This window comes from Chlorocebus sabaeus, chromosome 18, assembly GCF_047675955.1.
Source record: "Chlorocebus sabaeus isolate Y175 chromosome 18, mChlSab1.0.hap1, whole genome shotgun sequence".
In the NCBI taxonomy this organism is placed as follows: domain Eukaryota; kingdom Metazoa; phylum Chordata; class Mammalia; order Primates; family Cercopithecidae; genus Chlorocebus; species Chlorocebus sabaeus.
This window is the reverse complement of record NC_132921.1, coordinates 37,056,477-37,074,334: the sequence shown is the minus strand read 5'-3', so window position 1 is coordinate 37,074,334 and position 17,858 is coordinate 37,056,477. Positions and strand designations below refer to the sequence as shown.

Here is a 17,858-nt window from a genome sequence, read left to right as displayed (position 1 = left end):
GGGAGGCCGAGACGGGTGGATCACGAGGTCAGGAGATCGAGACCATTCTGGCTAACACGGTGAAACCTCGTCTCTACTAAAAAATACAAAAAACTAGCCGGGCGAGGTGGCGGGCGCCTGTAGTCTCAGCTACTCGGGAGGCTGAGGCAGGAGAATGGTGTAAACCCGGGAGGCGGAGCTTGCAGTGAGCTGAGATCCGGCCACTGCACTCCAGCCTCGGGGACAGAGCGAGACTCCGTCTCAAAAAAAAAAAAAAAAAAAAAAAAGATGACACAGATGCTGCTCACAAATGGCATTTTGAAAGGAAGAAAATATAATCATAAAACAAACAACAAAATAATATAATATATGGGGAAATGCCCAAACCAACTGCATGCCAAGGAAAGAGCAACTGGCTAATTCCTAAATTCATCAATTAGGTTCCTAGAAGCTGGTCTTTTATGAAATTTTTATTGGTTTTCAGTAAAGGTGTGAAAAGGAGAATTTATTGAGCTTCCTTAAAAAAAAAAAAACTAAATTTTTTTCAACTCAAAAGACTATCCTTTTTTAAGATTAGCCTTTCTTATTTGAGAAGCCATCAACAAACCCTTTCTCTGACTGATAGTGACATACACAACTGGTTTGTTTATGGAATTTTAATGTCATTTTTTGGATGTGGATAGAGGCAGAAGAAAAGAGAAGACATCCTGGGCCCAGATTGCAACACAAACACAGAACTGACATGACAGCTGTGGGGGATGTGGGACAGAGAGACAGGAAGGAGGAGCCCAGCCAGGGTTGCAGGGTGCAGTAAACTCAGACTGGGGAGCTGAGAGAGCCCTCTTAGGGAGGCTTTGAAATGGAGGCCAGGGAGTGTGGACTTACAGGTACAGCTGAAGAGACCAGAACATTTAGAAGGCAAGACTTCCATTTAGAAGGCAAGAGTTCCAAATTCTACATTCTTCCCCAATCACATGGGGGAGCATTAGGGTCTACATTTTTCCTTTACATGCACCTGCCCAAACCCAGTCTTCAGCCACTGCTGCAATGATTAAACGTATCCTTTATAAATAATGTAAATACTTAATTCACAAACTTATTACCTGAGGCTCTTATGTCACTTATGAGGCCCAGGGTTATTATCATAAATTCTATATAAAAGTTCCTGAAGAGCAGCTGGGCATGGTGGTTCACGTCTGTAATCCCAGCACTTTGGGAGGCCGAAACGGGTGGATCACTTGAGGTCAGGAGTTTGAGACAAGCCTGGCCAACATGGTGAAACCCCATCTCTACTAAAAAATACAAAAATTAGGCGGGTGTGGTGGCAGGCACCTGTAATCCCAACTACTCAGGAGGCTGAGGCAGGCGAATTGCTTGAACCTAGGAGGCAGAGGTTCCAGTGAGCTCAGATCATGCCACTGCACTCCAGGGCGACAGCATGGGACTCCGTCTCAAAAAAAAAAAAAGTTCCTGAAGGGCAATGGTCCTTCCTATTTGTTTTACTTACCCAGAACCCCAGCACAGCATAAATCTGACAATACACTAAGCACCTATTTTTTATGACTGTGACAATAGTAACTTCCTGGTGTAAAACTCACCAATGTTGTATTAAAAATCTTTACAAAACTTCTTCTTTCCTTACTTCTTATACGAAAATTAATTCAAGATGGATTACAGACTTAAATGTTAGACCTAAAACTATAAAAACCCTAGAAGAAAACCTAGGTAATACCATTCAGGACATAAGCATGGGCAAGGACTTCATGTCTAAAACACCACAAGCAATGGCAACAAAAGCCAAAATTGACAAATGGGATCTAATTAAACTAAAGAACTTCTGCACAGCAAAAGAAACTACCATCAGAGTGAACAGGCAACCTACAGAATGGGAGAAAATTTTTGCAATCTACTCATCTGACAAAGGGCTAATACCCAGAACCTACAAAGAACTAAATCAAATTTACAAGAAAAAAACAAACAACCCCATCAAAATGTGGGCAAAGGATATGAACAGACACTTCTCAAAAGAAGACATTCATACAGCCAATAGACACATGAAAAAATGCTCATCATCACTCGCCATGAGAGAAATGCAAATCAAAACCACAATGAGATACCATCTCACACCAGTTAGAATGGCAATATTAAAAAATCAGGAAACAACAGGTGCTAGAGAGGATGTGGAGAAATAGGAACACTTTTACACTGTTGGTGGGACTGTAAACTAGTCCAACCATTGTGGAAAACAGTGTGGCGATTCCTCAAGGATCTAGAACTAGAAATACCATTTGACCCAGCCATCCCATTACTGGGGATATTCCCAAAGGATTATAAGTAATGCTGCTATAAAGACACATGCACACGTATGTTTATTGCGGCACTATTCACAATAGCAAAGACTTGGAATCAACCCAAATGTCCATCAGTGACAGACTAGATTAAGAAAATGTGGCACATACACACCATGGAATACTATGCAGCCATAAAAAAGGATGAGTTCGTGTCCTTTGTAGGGACATGGATGCAGCTGGAAATCATCATTCTCAGCAAACTATCACAAGAACAGAAAACCAAACACCGCATGTTCTCACTCATAGGTGGGAATTGAACAATGAGATCACTTGGACACAGGAAGGGGAACATCACACACCAGGTCCTATTGTGGGGAGGGGGATGGGGGAGGGATAGCATTAGGAGATATACCTAATGTAAATGACGAGTTAATGGGTGCAGCACACTAACATGGCACAGGTATACATATGTAACAAACCTGCACGTTGTGCACATGTACCCTAGAACTTAATAATAAAAAAAAAGAGAAAAAAAAAAAGCAAGGAAGAAAAAAAGCTCTATGACATCAAAATGCATGAAAGTGAATACTCAAGAACATATAATGCTAACAATAATTTTTACTATTGGAGAAATGAAAGATTAAAAAAGAAATTACTTGCATTTAACTAGATAATAAATCAATACCGGTATCTGAATTAAATTTGAAATATTTCAAATAGCAGACCCATGTTTAATATCCTAAAATGTAAGTAGGACTATCTGCAGTCAGCCTTTTTGTTCAATACGTCACCAATACAGTTAGACTGGGACTACACATGTCACAGAATCCCCTGTCTGGCCTGGACAGAAAGCAGCCAAACAGGAAAAGAAAGAATCTGAGATGAGGTGGGAAGACACAGAATGAAGGGAGGTGGAAAGGCAAAGGATCCGGAGTCTACTTGATGGGAAAAATGCAGAGACACGACTAAACCTACTTTGTTACTCAAACTTTACAATTGCCATTCCATGTTGTAGAAACTACTAAAATAAAACCAGCTGGTTTAGGAAAGTTTAGACTCTCTCACAAAAAAAAAATTCCCCAAATTATTATTTTCTAGTCTACTTATTTTTGTTTATTGTTCCCACTACTGTTGAAAGTTTTCTTTTTTTACTGCAATGAAGGTGAGAGCAATGGAATGACTATCAGTTCATAATTACAAGAAGTCGTAGACAATAGAACAAAGTAGCATGGTGGAAGCCCCTCCACTTGAGTCATTTTAAGTGGAAACAGAAATTTAAAAGTTTCCTTGTCTAAATTTAAAAGTTGGACAAAGCATGTCCTTCAGTCAGTTTTTATAATAATGTGGCCCTCAGTGGGTCTTTTCCATCATTCATTTCTAGGAACGACCGAATTTTTCACATGATAATAAATCAATCCTGGAGCCAGCAAGCATACCCACAATACAAAAGTACATCAAAAGGAACCCAGTTATAAATCACCCCATTTCCCCAAGGAACATCACTGAATTGTTAGAGGCTTCTACTGGGAAGAGAGAACACAGAAAGAAGCACGTTTCACTTCCCATAAAATATATTTGCCTTTGTATACCCCAAACAAGCTATACATAGCTCAAACGCTTGCAGATAGCTGGAAATTTCCAGGACATTCTTTCCCAGAAAAATTCTATTAAGGAATAAAATACTTTCATGATATAATTTGAACTCTTAATAAAGGAGTCATTAAAAATTGTATTTAAAATCTGAAGTCATTTCCCATAAAGCTAATTTTTAAAAACTGATCTAATCTAGAATGTTAAGATCACAAATTCTCCAATCACTGAAAAAAGAAGGCAATACTATTACATAGATTCAGAGAGAAAATGAAATGGTACCTATGTTCATTGACGTGAGATTTAACTGTCATGATCAGCTTACTCAGAATCACACTGCAAGTATTCAGAAACTGCAGCTGAAACAGCTGAAGCAAAATGACCTGGCAATACTGAATGGGAGAAGTAGGGGTCTTGAATTTAGACACATGTAGGCTTGAATCCTGATGGAGCTACTCACTAGCTATGTGACTTTGGCAAGTCTCACAGTGTCTCTGAACCTGTTTCTCTGAACTCATCCTCATTCTATGAAGATTAAGTTGGAAAAGCTAGGCACAGTGCCTCACGTCTGTAATCTCAGCACTTTGGGAGGCCAAGGTGGGCGGATCACTTGAGGTCAGGAGGTCAAGACCAGCCTGGTCAACATGGTAAAAGTCCATCTCTACTAAAAATACAAAAATTAGCTGCGCATGGTGGTGTGCCCCTATAGTCCCAGCTACTCGGAGAGAATCACTTGAACCTGGGAGGTGGAGGTTGCAGTGAGGCAAGATGGCACCACTGCACTCCAGCCTGGGCGACAGAGTGAGACCCTATCTAAAAAAAAAAAAGATTAAGTTGGATAATAAAAGCAAAACACCTAGCATAATACCTGGGACATGAGAGTGCCCAAGCAAGTGACCAAAAGTACTGTGAACATGGCTGGGAAAGACAGTGCAACCATCCTCACTGCTTCCCAAGACTGAATATTTGGGAGACATTTATATTAGAGTAAAAACGTACAGTAAGTAGTGTATAGTATTTAAGTTGAGTATTTAAGTACGGAAAGTATTAAGCTGTTTAAAAGCAAAGGTAAGCACAATCAAAGAATGAACTGTTAATTTTTAATAAGAAATTTCCATGATGTCTGTCATGGCCAAATAACATCCAAAAAATTCCAACATAGTTAAAATCAGGGAACTTACTTATGAAGGGCATAAATCTAGAGCTGTTCATTCCTTCAAACACATTCATTTTGTAGCACTGACTGTATGAGGCACTGATGATATAAACATGAATAAGACAAAGTCCCTGACCTTATGTAACTCAAAATCTAGTAACAGCATAGAACTAAATCATAACACAAAACATAGAACTAATCATAACACATAACACAAAACAAAAACAATTAGGTTGTAACACCACCTAACGAGTGGTGTGTTACAAATAAGGATGCTTCCTTTCAGCAGAGGTGTACTAAAAAATTTAAAATAGGCTGGGCACGGTGGCTTACGCCTGTAATCCTAGCAATTTGGGAGGCCGAGATTGGTGGATCACCTGAGGTCAGCTGTTCAAGACCAGCCTGGCCAACATGGTGAAACCTCATCGCCACTAAAAATAAAAAAATTAGCTGGGCACGGTGGCACCTGCCTGTAATCCCAGCTACTCGGGAGGCTGAGGCAGGAGAATTGCTAGAACTTAGGAGGCAGAGGTTGCAGTGAACGCCATTGCACTCCAGCCTGGGTGACAAGAGCAAAACTCCATCTCAAAATAATAATAATAATAATATTAAAAACAAATAAAGATGGAAACCCTATTCCCAAAGAGTTCAGTCTGGCAGGACAAAACAGCAAGTGACTGCAACAGCATTTAGCCACAAGCTGCAATGAAGGAAAGAACATCTCAATTTGACTGGAAGAGTCCGCAAAGACCTCAAGAAGAGGTTTGGCCTGAACTAAGTACTGAAGGTTGAGCCAGAAGGAGGTCAGAAACAGGTGGGAGAAGAACAAAAGCAGCATATGCAAAGAACAAAGGTATTCATGTGTATGTTGTATTTAGAAAATGGAGAAAGTCTAAATGACTGAAAAGTAAAATGTCTGCGAAGTGGGGGACAGGATAAATGATGCTGCTAGAAGAAGACCAACAACAGATTATTAAGGGCACTAAGGGCCATATTCCTTTTGATACTGCCAAGTAAGTACGGGTTTTTAGCCTGGAAATGTGATCAGATTTGTTTCAAAAGATGAGTAATGAGAGAATAGAAAACAGACTAGGCAGGGAGAGAGATATGGAGAGGAAATCTAATTAATGCAATAGGTCAAGGGAGAAGCGAGGTATGCCTACCATGGAGAAATGGCAACAGAAACACAGAGAAGGGAATGTCAGAGGCTTCAGAAAGCTATTTCAGAGGCAGAACCAATATGGAAGCAACTACGGAAAATACGGGAATGAAGTAGGGTAGAGTAACTGGAAGAGATGATATTGATGCCTAAGTTTCTATCTGGGGAGATCAGCTATGTGAAATTATAGGAAGAAGAGATTTGGAAGGTAAAGATGAGATTAATTTGAGAAATATGGAGTTTGAGGTATTTGTGGGACATTCGGTTAGAATGAGGCAGGCGGAAATCTAGATTTGGAACTCAAGAGAGAATTCTGGACTAGAGAAACAGAACAGGATTATCAACACATGAGTAAATGGTTCTTTTGTTCTTTTTCGAACTATTCTGAGATCTACTGGAGTTAAAAACTCTCCAGAAAAAAAACTTACATACACTTTCACGAACTTCACCAATTCTCTAAAGACCATTCACAGACCCCAGATTAAGAACTCCAGCACAGACAGTAGGCAAAAGAAGATGATGTCATATGAAGAAGAGAATCAGGATAACTAGCAATCTAAGAGTTTGAGTTGAGGAAGAAGAAACCCTGGAAACTGAGAAGTGGTTAGAGATTCAGAGGGAAGAGATGAGACTACATAAAGTTCAATATCACAATAGAAAGATGTTAAAAGGAATCAAAACTACTGGACATAGCCATGAGGTGGTCACTGGACACATCTATACAGAGGGCTACAGTTTTATGTATAAAAATAACACAATCTACCTTGTGCAGGACATAATCTCTCCCAATGACAGTTTCATGATGAGTCATAAACACTGAGAACTTACCCTCTCTACACTCCATTAACACCTCTTTTTCCAAAACTAAAGTCATCTATAACCAAAATTATCCATTTGGGTAATGGATGGCTTCATATTTAAGTATAATCTTTGGCCAAAAACCAGAGCAAAACAATCAATTTGCATAGATAATGCTCCAACTTCATAGCAGGTAGAGTTTCAGCTTTCCTCTGTCTTGCCCTTTGCCATTAATGCGTAACAAAACAGATTTTTATCTTCAAGTCCTCTAAGTATCAACCAGCAAATACTGCCTGGCATAGCCTCCACTGGCAATGACAGTATTATATAACTTTCAAGATTATTTAAGTCTCAGCCTGTAAAAGTTGTTCACTGTCTTCACATTTTTAATTGCTCTGGCTCATCTGCATGTCAGGCAAAACACTGCCTGCAGTCGATACTATTATTGATACTGAACCTCTAGGAGCCATCAGTGGGGGATCTCAAGCTTGCAGAACTTCCCAAGTGAGACTAAAAGTCAGGGCACTAACCAAACAAGTGAGGCCAGCAGAAAATTAAAACCTGCTTTAAGAAAACTTAAATATTTCTAATGAGGTTAGGCCCACAAAATACAGCTATTTTTTCAAATTCTTTAAGCTTCTGCAAAATCTCCTTTTTTCCCTCTGTCCTTCATTACTTTTCCCCCTTCTTTCTTCAAGCTATATTAGCAATTACCAATTTTTCTTTCTTTTCTTGAGATAAGGTCTCACTCTGTTGCCCAGGTTGGAGTGCAGTGGCACAATCACAGCTCACTGCAGTCTTGACCTCCTGTGGTTAAGTGATCCTCCTGCCTCAGTCACCCAAGTAGCTTGGACCACAGGTGTGCGCCACCATGCCCGGCTAATTTTTGTATAATATTTTTTGTAGGGACAGAGTTTCTCCATGTTGCCCAGGCTGCTGAACTCCTGAGGTCAAGCAATTTCCCCACCTTGACCTACCAAAGTGCTAGGATTACAGGTGTGAGCCACCACGCTCAGCCCAATTTTTCTTTTGAGAAAAGAAAGCACAAGAACTTTGGTACGTTTGTAAAAACATCTAAGCTATGTTCACATCAGTCCTTATCATAAATCATCTTTTCTCTGACCTCCCTCCAATCAAAATCACCTAGAAGACATTTTAGAAAAGGTGTATCTTTTTATTTCAGAATTAACAAAGCAAAAGATTATGTTTAAAATCTCAATTCAAGGGTTCAGACAAATAATATAATACTATGATCCCTTTTTCTGTAAAGGAAAAGACAATTCACTGGTAGGCTTAGAGTTTCAGCTCCCTGGCTTGCCTGGTGGTATTTTCCACTGCAAGACCCAGAGAGCTAACAGGAGGTTAGGGCAAGAGACCTGTTCTTTAGCTGAGGCAGTAAATATTTATAATTCTTCACAGAGCAAGCCAACAGCCAGAATTGAAAAAACATTTCTTTATAGTTATCTCACTTGTCACTTATAAAAACGCATTTTAGAATTCTCTTCTCTATATAAAATTAACAGTCTGGTAAAGATATGTAGTTTTAAAATATAGAAAAACACAAATTGGTGAAGACATCCCTTTTTTTTATTAAAACCGGATACATTTTCAGTTTTTTCCTCACTAACTCAAACTCCACCCTAAATTGGCAAACTTTTCTCCCAGTTTTACTACTTCAGCAAGTGATTTTTTTCTTAAATATTTCTACCTTGGTCTTACTACAACAGCATTAGTAACTGGGAAAAAAATACACCAAAAGAAAACTAACTGTATAAAGCACCTGGCCAAAGATAACTCAATGTTTAGGAGTCGCACATATTTACAATAACATACAGGAATATAAGGTGGACTCATCCTAACTTTTAGGTCAAATTTCTGAACTTTAGACACATACAACTATGTTGAAAAATCAGAGATACATTTTGAAAGTAATGAAAAATACAATACATACAAAAGATTATTTCAGAGAAGACATTTTGTAGAAAAGAGTCTCCCAAGGAAATTGATGGAGACATTGGAAGAGTTATAATGAAAATTTGCAAAAAAAAAGAAAGGAAATTTCTGAAAGACAAACAAGAAGGAGTAAAATAAATTTTCTCCAATTCCAAAAGCTAACAAAAAAGAATCATTTGTGTGTAGACAGATTTAGACATAGGCAGTGCTCATCTCCAAGCATTTAACTTTCAGCTTAGGGAATACTGACTTCATTCGGAGGAGGAATACGGTGCGGTGATTAATGAACACAGGCTGGCCGGGTGCGGTGGCTCAGGCCTGCAATGCCAGGACTTTGGGAGTCCGAGACAGGCAGATTGCTTGAGCCCAGTAGTTTGAGACCAACCCAGCCTGGGCAATATGGCAAAATCCCATCTCTACTAAAAAACCCCATCTCTACTTTAAAAAGAGCACTGGCTCTGGAGGCGGACTGTCTGGGCCTTTCTGGCTCTGCCACTTACGGGCTGTGGCACTTCAGGTGCACAACTTAATTAACTTCTCTGTGACTGTACTTCCTTACCTGAGAAAAGAAGATAATATGATAATGGCCACCTCACAGAGTTGTTGTAAGGATAAAATAACTTATTTAAAGTGTTTAGACAGGGCCTGGCATAAAGTAAATGCTATGACATGCTAACTTCAGCTAAGCTTCCATCATGAAGTCCATACGATATCGCAGATCCAAATTCTGCCTATATTCCAGTGCAAGAAGGTAACTCTGAGAGGCAGTTCAAGTTTCAGTCACGGTGTTGCATGTCTCTCCTCTTGTCTGTCAGCAAGCTCCACCCGACTAATCTGCTTCCCGTATATCCTTCCCACATTCATCTTCAGGGGCTCCCTGCCATGTGCAGCAGACAGCCAGAGCTCCCAATGATGGTGCACACCAACCTTTCCAACGTGAATTCCCACCACCACCCCAAAACACTTGGAACAGGCTGACCTAGCCACTGACCCCTAAATGACATCATGGCCACCCTGCTTCCACATTCCTTCTAACTGCATCATCACCAAAGTCTTTTAAGAATCAGTTGAGGCCAGGCACGGTGGCTCATGCCTGTAATCCCAGCACTTTGGGAGGCCGAGGCGGGTGGATCACCAGGTCAGGAGTACAAGACCAGCCCAACCAATGTGGTGAAACCCCATCTCTACTAAAAATACAAAAACTAGCCCAGTCTCATGGCGTGCATCTGTAATCCCAGCTACTCGGGAGGCTGGGGCAGGAGAATCACTTGAACCCAGGAAGTAGAGGTTGCAGTGAGCCAAGATCGTGCCACTGCACTCCAGCCTGGGGAGTGCATTTCAAAAAAAAACAAACAAACAAACAATAAAAGGAATCAGTTGAAGCCCCTCTCTCTAGGAATCTTCTCAATGATTCTGATTTTTTTTGAATTCCTATTTGAATATCTGTCTGATAGGACTCATCTGATATCTACAGAAATATGTGATTAACTCTATGAGTGTTTTCATACCCCCCAAAACTAGTAAATGTTTGGGACACAGACAGTGTGCCATATACATCTTTCAATCTTCCTCAGTGACATGCCAACATTACGGACTCAATTAAAATTCTCTAAATTCTGAAGAAATGTAAACACTTACTTGAACCGTGACAACTGCGGCTCCTTGGCATTTCTTACCACTGCTGCCTCTGCACTCCAAATGCAGTGTGGTCTGTTCTTCACGGTTCACATACTGCTTTGGCATTGTGTCCAACAGCTCACCATCCAGAGCAACCTGCTGAGATTCCCGAAGAGCTGCGTTTCTGAAAAACATCATCAGGAGGTAAAAGAAAGTCTTAGGAAAGGTTATATGATAAGTGATAAAGGCTTCCAGTTATCCACAGCCAGCATTATAGCGCAGCAAAATACGCATATACCATAGTAACAGAGGACCAAAGGTTGTGAGCCAAGACTTACCCAAATCATTCCCCTGGTAGAGAGGCTAAAGAGAAAGCTAAGAAATGAAAGAAAAGCCTATAGAAAAATGAGACAACTTTATAGCCACAAACAAAGCTTCATTTAGAATCCATGTTATACCAACAGACCCTACAAGAACAAATGAGAATTCTATCCTAACTTAATCATCCCCAAGGGGTGCCTTAATTGTAAGTACCAATGACTTCTTAGGTATTAGCAACTCAAAATGAAATGTCAAAGACCAAGAAAGCTAATGGCATACATGGGGTATCAAAACTGGTCTACCTGTATGTATCATTACATTAATGGGCAGGTGCTTATATGTGCACTCAACACACACTCAACAAATGCCTGGACCAAAAACAGCCAAGGAAAAAAATACCAATAAGAAACTGATTCACATAGGATTTGTAAAAGTGAGGCTCGCTTACTGTTAACGAAACAGACTTACTCCACATATGCTCCTTCTCACAAGATCTCAAGTTAGATCAAAACCTTAAACTGTTGATCATTTTGTATCCACCATGTGAACTCAAAATACTTAATAACTTTTCCACACTTCAATCAATGTTTATGTCAATTTCTTAAAGAATATAGAGAGGTAAAGAGTACAGCAATGAGAAAAGAAAGGAACTCTCACTTCGCACCTTTCCAGCACCATCTTTCCAATATCAGAAGATCTCTTCATGAGAAGCATAAGAAAATCTTAGCTGGCACTGCTGATGCTCAGAAATGCGACCACAGGAAACGAGAAATTGATAGTTGGTGAGAGTACCACATAATTTTGATGTGAAATTATGAGAAGACTTGTCACAACTTGGTTAACCAAATGAACCATCCGGGCCAGGCTGGGCAAACTATCCTCATGGTAAAAATGCTGACGAGGAAGCCACTCCAGGTAGCAAATCATCCAGACTGTCAAAGCCACCAGCATGGGAACATGATCCTTGAGGCTGCACAGTCTTACCTGGCCTGCTGTTGCAACAGATTCAGGTCTGTGCACACCAGCTGGGTGGCGTCCTTCTGACTCAATAGCACAGCGGAGGAAATAACTGGCACAGGAGGCTTCACTGGGTGCAGAACAAGGGGAGGCTGGGGAGCCTCATGCTTCCGCAAGTTACTTAAAACTCTTTCTTTAGCTGAAAGAAAATTAAGTCATATATACTGAGCAATCAGGTGAATTAGCAGGAGATCAGAAGCATGTGGTACAATTCAGCAGCATTCCTATCCTCAAAAAGTTTACAGTCTTACGATAGTTAAAGAGTTAAAGCTCATGATCTTAAATTGTTACCCTAGACAGGCCTTGCATGACACGCTAAGAAGTTTGGACTTGATATTAGTGTAAAGCTACTATCTAGTGCCTTACACTAGTATCAGGTGGATCTCGTGAACAGCTCTATGCAAGCTTGAGTCAGATGGTAGCTATCATCTGAATAATGGTTTAAGTGAATGGAGTAGGTCTGGAGGCAGGTAACCTAGTTAAGGTTGATTTTTTTTTTTTTTTTTTTTTTTTTTTGAGACGGAGTCTCACTCTGTCGCCCAGGCTGGAATGCAGGGGCCGGATCTCAGCTCACTGCAAGCTCCGCCTCCCGGGTTTACGCCATTCTCCTGCCTCAGCCTCCCGAGTAGCTGGGACTACAGGCGCCCGCCACCTCGCCCGGCTAGTTTTTTGTATTTTTTAGTAGAGACGAGGTTTCACCGTGTTAGCCAGGATGGTCTCGATCTCCTGACCTCGTGATCCGCCCGTCTCGGCCTCCCAAAGTGCTGGGATTACAGGCTTGAGCCACCGCGCCCGGCCTAGTTAAGGTTTTAATGCCATCATCCAGAGTTCAGAGGAATTGAAGAAAAAGGAATAAGCATTATGGAATATAGCTGAGTTAAAAATCTGAAATCAGGTCAAGGTTTGAACAGGAGGACTGGATGCAGTAAGAGATAAAATGAATGAAGACATATGCATAAGTTCCTTCAGCACTTCTATTTATGCAGTCATATAGTCCATCAGTCATTTACTTATTCATTCACTCAATGAATGATTTACGGAGTCCAAATAAGCAATCCACTGCCACACACACACACACACACACACACACAAAGGTGAACCTCTACCATGCAACTTTGCCCTAGATTACACATGATCTCATACTGTTTAATCAAATTCAAATGTTTGATACTTCTAGACTTAGTACAGAGCTGAATACACAGTAGATAGCCAATAGATTCCTATCTTCCCTTCCTCTCCCTTCACCACACTATACACACAGCAGGTGGGGACTGAATAACATGAAGAAAAATGCTGCTACCTACCCAATTCTTTTCAATAGCAAGAAACAGAGGAGGGCAGTGGTCAAGGGAATTTCAAGTCAATAAGTCAAGTCAACAAGTACTTAAGGGACTACTATGAATTTCCGATTACATTCCAGATGTAACATTCCATTTTCTATTCTTGTTGAGAAAAATTAAAGAAAAATTAATAGCCATGACTTTACTTGGCATAAGGAGACTTGTATTGTTTGTACCCCAAACAGATGGAATTCAACATTTCAAATAGGTCAAGTACAGCACTATCCCTTATAGCTGGTGGTTTTCCACTAGAACTAATCACTGTTTGCACAGATGTAACCAAGTTAGGTATTCATCACTGGATAAGACTTGTGACTATGTATGTTAAAGTTCCTTTCAAGCAACATAAGAGGCCACGATGCTAAAGGAAAACTGGGGGCTCTTTCAAACCCAATATAAGTTACTGTAGAAGAAAAACCACAGATATTTTAAAAACAAACAAAAAATCTAAATTCATATTTAATAGTAATCACCACTCTGGACCATGACTGACAAAAATATTGAAGCCAATAAAACAAATTTAGTTTAAGAAAAAGGGTGCTAGTGAAATTTTTCCTACAACCAATCACACCACAAATTCAATCATTTGATATAATCATCAACTAACCTCTTACATCTGAGAAAAACCTGAAACTCACTATTTAGAAGTCTAGGCCCTAATTTTGTTTAGAAGTATAAGGCATAGTGATCGCCAGACACAAGAGGTAGAATACTGAGTGGTGAACAGCAGGTCTCTGGAGTCAGACGGCTCTGCCCAATAACCAGCTATGTGGCCCATGCGGGCAGGTCACCTAACCAGCTTACAAATTGGGTTTCTTATCTGCTAAATAGGGATAACCTCACAATATAGGGTTTTTGTGAGGACTGAGTTAGTGCATATAAGGCACTGAGACACTGCTTGGAACAAACTAAGGGCTTCATAAATTACTAACTTAACTCCAGCAAAAACAATTCATCTTTTAGGGCAGTGTTGAGGCAACACAGAAACACTACAAAAGTAAGGGCATGAACAGAAATAATTTAACAGTTTCCAGATCTATTCACATATTTCTTCCTCTTTAACAAACTTTCAGGAATAGAAAAATGAGAATCTATGTTGCTGGCTTGAGGGCAATTTTCATCCCTTCCTCTATATATACCTTTCTATATCATTTAATTTTTCAAATTAATACATATAACTTTTATAATCAGAAAAACATATTATTGCTTCAAGAAAAAAATGCAGGGAGAGGAAATATTGCAAGGAAAATTTTAGAGCCTTTGAAGAGACCAGCTAACACCATTTTACAGATGAATGGCGTGAAGTCCAGAGAAGTTCTTATTTCTCTCTCTTCATACAACTAACGCATTTTGGTTAGTGGCAAGCTGGAATAAGAAGGTATTTTCCATTTCTCTGGATCACCTCAGTGTCTTATTACACTATATATTGTAAAATTTTGGTCGACAATTGAATTTATAATTATATGTCCTATATTTTTGAAATATAGTCAGTAATTAAAATAGGTTATCCCAAATATCAGCAACTTTAAATGGGTTTTTGTGGCCTCATAGAAAACTAACTGGTAATTTATACTACTCTTTCTCTAGAAAAATGTGCTGGGAGAAACAAGTAACTTATAAACTTCAGGCATCTGATTCATTTGTAAGGTAAGAGTTCCAGGTACAGAGGAAAAGAGTTTATAAAAGAAAAAGACAGACTTCCGATTTTTAAAACTGCAAAGTAATTACATTTACAGTTGCACTTTACACCATTGTGTAAGTAAACTGAAATCTCTTTTTAAAGCATCGGAGGAAAAATGAACACTGGAGGAATAAAGTATGTCAGCCTCAACCCTCAATGGCTCTGATTCAATTATTCATTCACTCATTCGAAGGGGTGGGTGCTCCCAGGACCCACCCAGCAAAGGATCAGTGAAGTCCAGCTGCACGGACGAACTACAGGGTGTGGAATGGGACTCAAGCTTGGCCTGCGTCCACAGCCCAACAGTCTCCTGAAACTCATGGTAGATGCGCTCCATGTTCAAATACTCCATCCACAGATCCTGAAACAGAACGACAGTATTTTAACTCTGACAGACAAGTCATAGATTCACATATAAAACTATATATTTAACTATAAAGTGAACCAGTAAGTTTCAATATGAAGCGGTCTACTCCAAGTCCTCCAGCATTAGGATAAATTGCCATTAAAATGACCCCTCTAACAATCTCTGCAGTAGCTATAAAACTTTTTCGTGTATCATGATTAGAAAAAGTTTTAACAGCCCTATATGTATATTTAAAAATTATACACATACATTATAAAGCTAATACATTACGTATACTATAAGACATAGGTAAAAAATAGCAAATGTTAAAGAGATAAAAAATAAAAATAAAAAATAATCAAATCTGAATTAGATCAAGACACTAAATCCAACTATCAATTTACAGTGAGCACAAGGGACAGAAAAACATGTTAAACTACACCATGAAGATACAGTTAGCAAAATCCATATGGTGGGGAGCCTCTATGGACAAATGACTCGGTTTCTTCAACAAATAAATTGCAAGAAAAAGTAAAGGGATAAGGGAAGGACTTGTACATTAAACAGATTTTTAAGACATATCAACCAACCACAACATGTGAATCCTGATTCAAACTATGAAAATAAAAATAAAACTTTCATGACATTTATGAGAAAGGTGGAAACTTGAACATTGACTAAATATTTGATATAAAAAATTATTTCTAATATGTTTAGGTATGCTATTAGGTTATGTCATTTTTTATCCCTATCTTTTAAAATCTTCATGTATCAACTGCTCTCTGGGATTACCGCCAAGATAAAATGGAAGAGGAAGTGGATGGGCTATAGATGAAACTAGACACATGGCATATGCGGGGAGGGGGAGAAGGGCATGCCCATTATACTGGTCTCCCTATTTTCCTATACGATGGAATTTTTTCATGACAGGTGTCACATAAGTAAACAAATAAAATGAGAAAACAATAAATATAGCAGCTCTAGTATCCTCCCCCTACACTCCCGTGGGCTGTCTTACCTATTTCAAATTACATATATTTCACTTTAGTGATCACTACACATTAGAATGGGGGACTGCCGTTAACAACAACAAAAAGTCAAATTATCAACGAACTTCAAATAGTAACAGCAAGTGAGCAAATAGGGACTATGGGTTTGTGGACCATGAGTTTTTTTTGGATTTTAAGTGTTCTAAAGGCCCAAGGATCCCTCTAAACCAAAAAATGTCCCTGGCTTCTCAATAAGCACACTGCTGTGAAGTCCCAAATCATTATTTCCAAACCAACCCCACAGCGCAAGGCATTCCAGACTCAGAGAAGGAGCTCCAAGGTAATCCCAGTCACAATCCTGAATTCTACATGCAGCTGACTGTTCACTGTGCTGGGTCAGATCTTCCTATTGTATACACGCTCCTTTAAATAGGGCCACTCTGTCACTTTCTCTGCCTCTATGCTAAGTAACTGTTAACAGAGGCTAATGATCAGAGCAAATACTAGGAATTAATGATAGGTAAACAGACATGTCTTAGAAACCACAAAAATACAAAACAACTCTGAGCTTGAATTACAGATCAAGAAATTATACATCAAGCGCCAAGCAAAGGCTGAATTAAAAAGAAAAAGAGGGAGAAAGAAATCAATTAGTTCTGTTGATGCTGAGGAACCAGGATAAATCTCAGAGAACCAAGAAAGCAATGGCTAATTTTTAAAAACACTGACCAAGTACCTACCATGTACAAAGCTTTGGATATGGATGAGGGATGTCAAGTATAAAAAGATGAGGACGGAACTGCACTCAAAGGATGTCAGGACACCATGGTCTCGTGTGTATTTTTCTTGTTTCTCTGGCTCTATATTCTCAGTCTTATTTCTCTGTGCCTTAAATGCTGTTATTTCTCAGGGTTCCATCTTCAGTCCTCTTCTTAATCTACGTATTCTCTTACCACTAAATCCACATATCCAACTTAGCCTCATTCCTGAATTCTAGATCTGTATCTCCCCTTCTGACCAACTCCTTGATAGAGAGCTCTCGTTGAAGCCCCTCAGGTACCCGCTCTTCCAGGGTTTATCTCTGGGGGCCAAAGTTAGAAATTTGAAAGTCTTTGGGTATCTGATTCTTCCTCGATATATTCTTAATTCATCCATTCGTTAATAACTGCTGCTATTTCAATAGCTTTCCAAACAAAGACTTCAAAATATAAGCCAAATTCTTTCGAAAAGTATACATGGTCCTTAGGGATTTCACTCCTACTCACCTCTCTGGCTTCATCTGCCCCGCCTCAGGTGCTTTGCCCTACCCTGCACCTTTCTGAACATGCCCTGCTCTCTCTCACCTGCTATATCCTACTCTCTCTCACCTGCTATGTCTCTGCACACACTGGTCTTTCTGCCCGTTAACATCCTCTCTGCCACTCCCTAACACCATGCCTTTCCTTTCCATCTGCCCAACTCCCATTTGTCCTTCAGGGCTCAGCTCAAAGGTCACCACTCCAGGCCCAATCCAAATGAGGGGTTATTCCTCTATGTTCCCATAGTACCATGTGCATTCCACTCTCCTAATTTTTTTTTTTTTTTTAAGATAGCGTCTCTCTCTCTGTTGCCCAGGTTGGAG

At 39.7% G+C, this 17,858-nt stretch overlaps 1 protein-coding gene across 2 annotated transcripts in view; it reads right to left on the bottom strand.

The window, feature by feature from the left end:
- Positions 1 to 17,858, bottom strand: part of EPG5 (ectopic P-granules 5 autophagy tethering factor) — a 121,205-nt gene that overhangs the window by 42,991 nt on the left and 60,356 nt on the right. For both annotated transcript variants that reach the window (XM_007974156.3, XM_073006345.1), the window contains exons 25-27: positions 15,119 to 15,263; positions 11,849 to 12,020; positions 10,565 to 10,727 (exon numbers count right to left, since the gene is read on the bottom strand). In XM_007974156.3, coding sequence (XP_007972347.3) covers positions 10,565 to 10,727; positions 11,849 to 12,020; positions 15,119 to 15,263 — 480 coding nt within the window. The remainder of the gene's footprint in view (positions 1 to 10,564; positions 10,728 to 11,848; positions 12,021 to 15,118; positions 15,264 to 17,858) is intronic.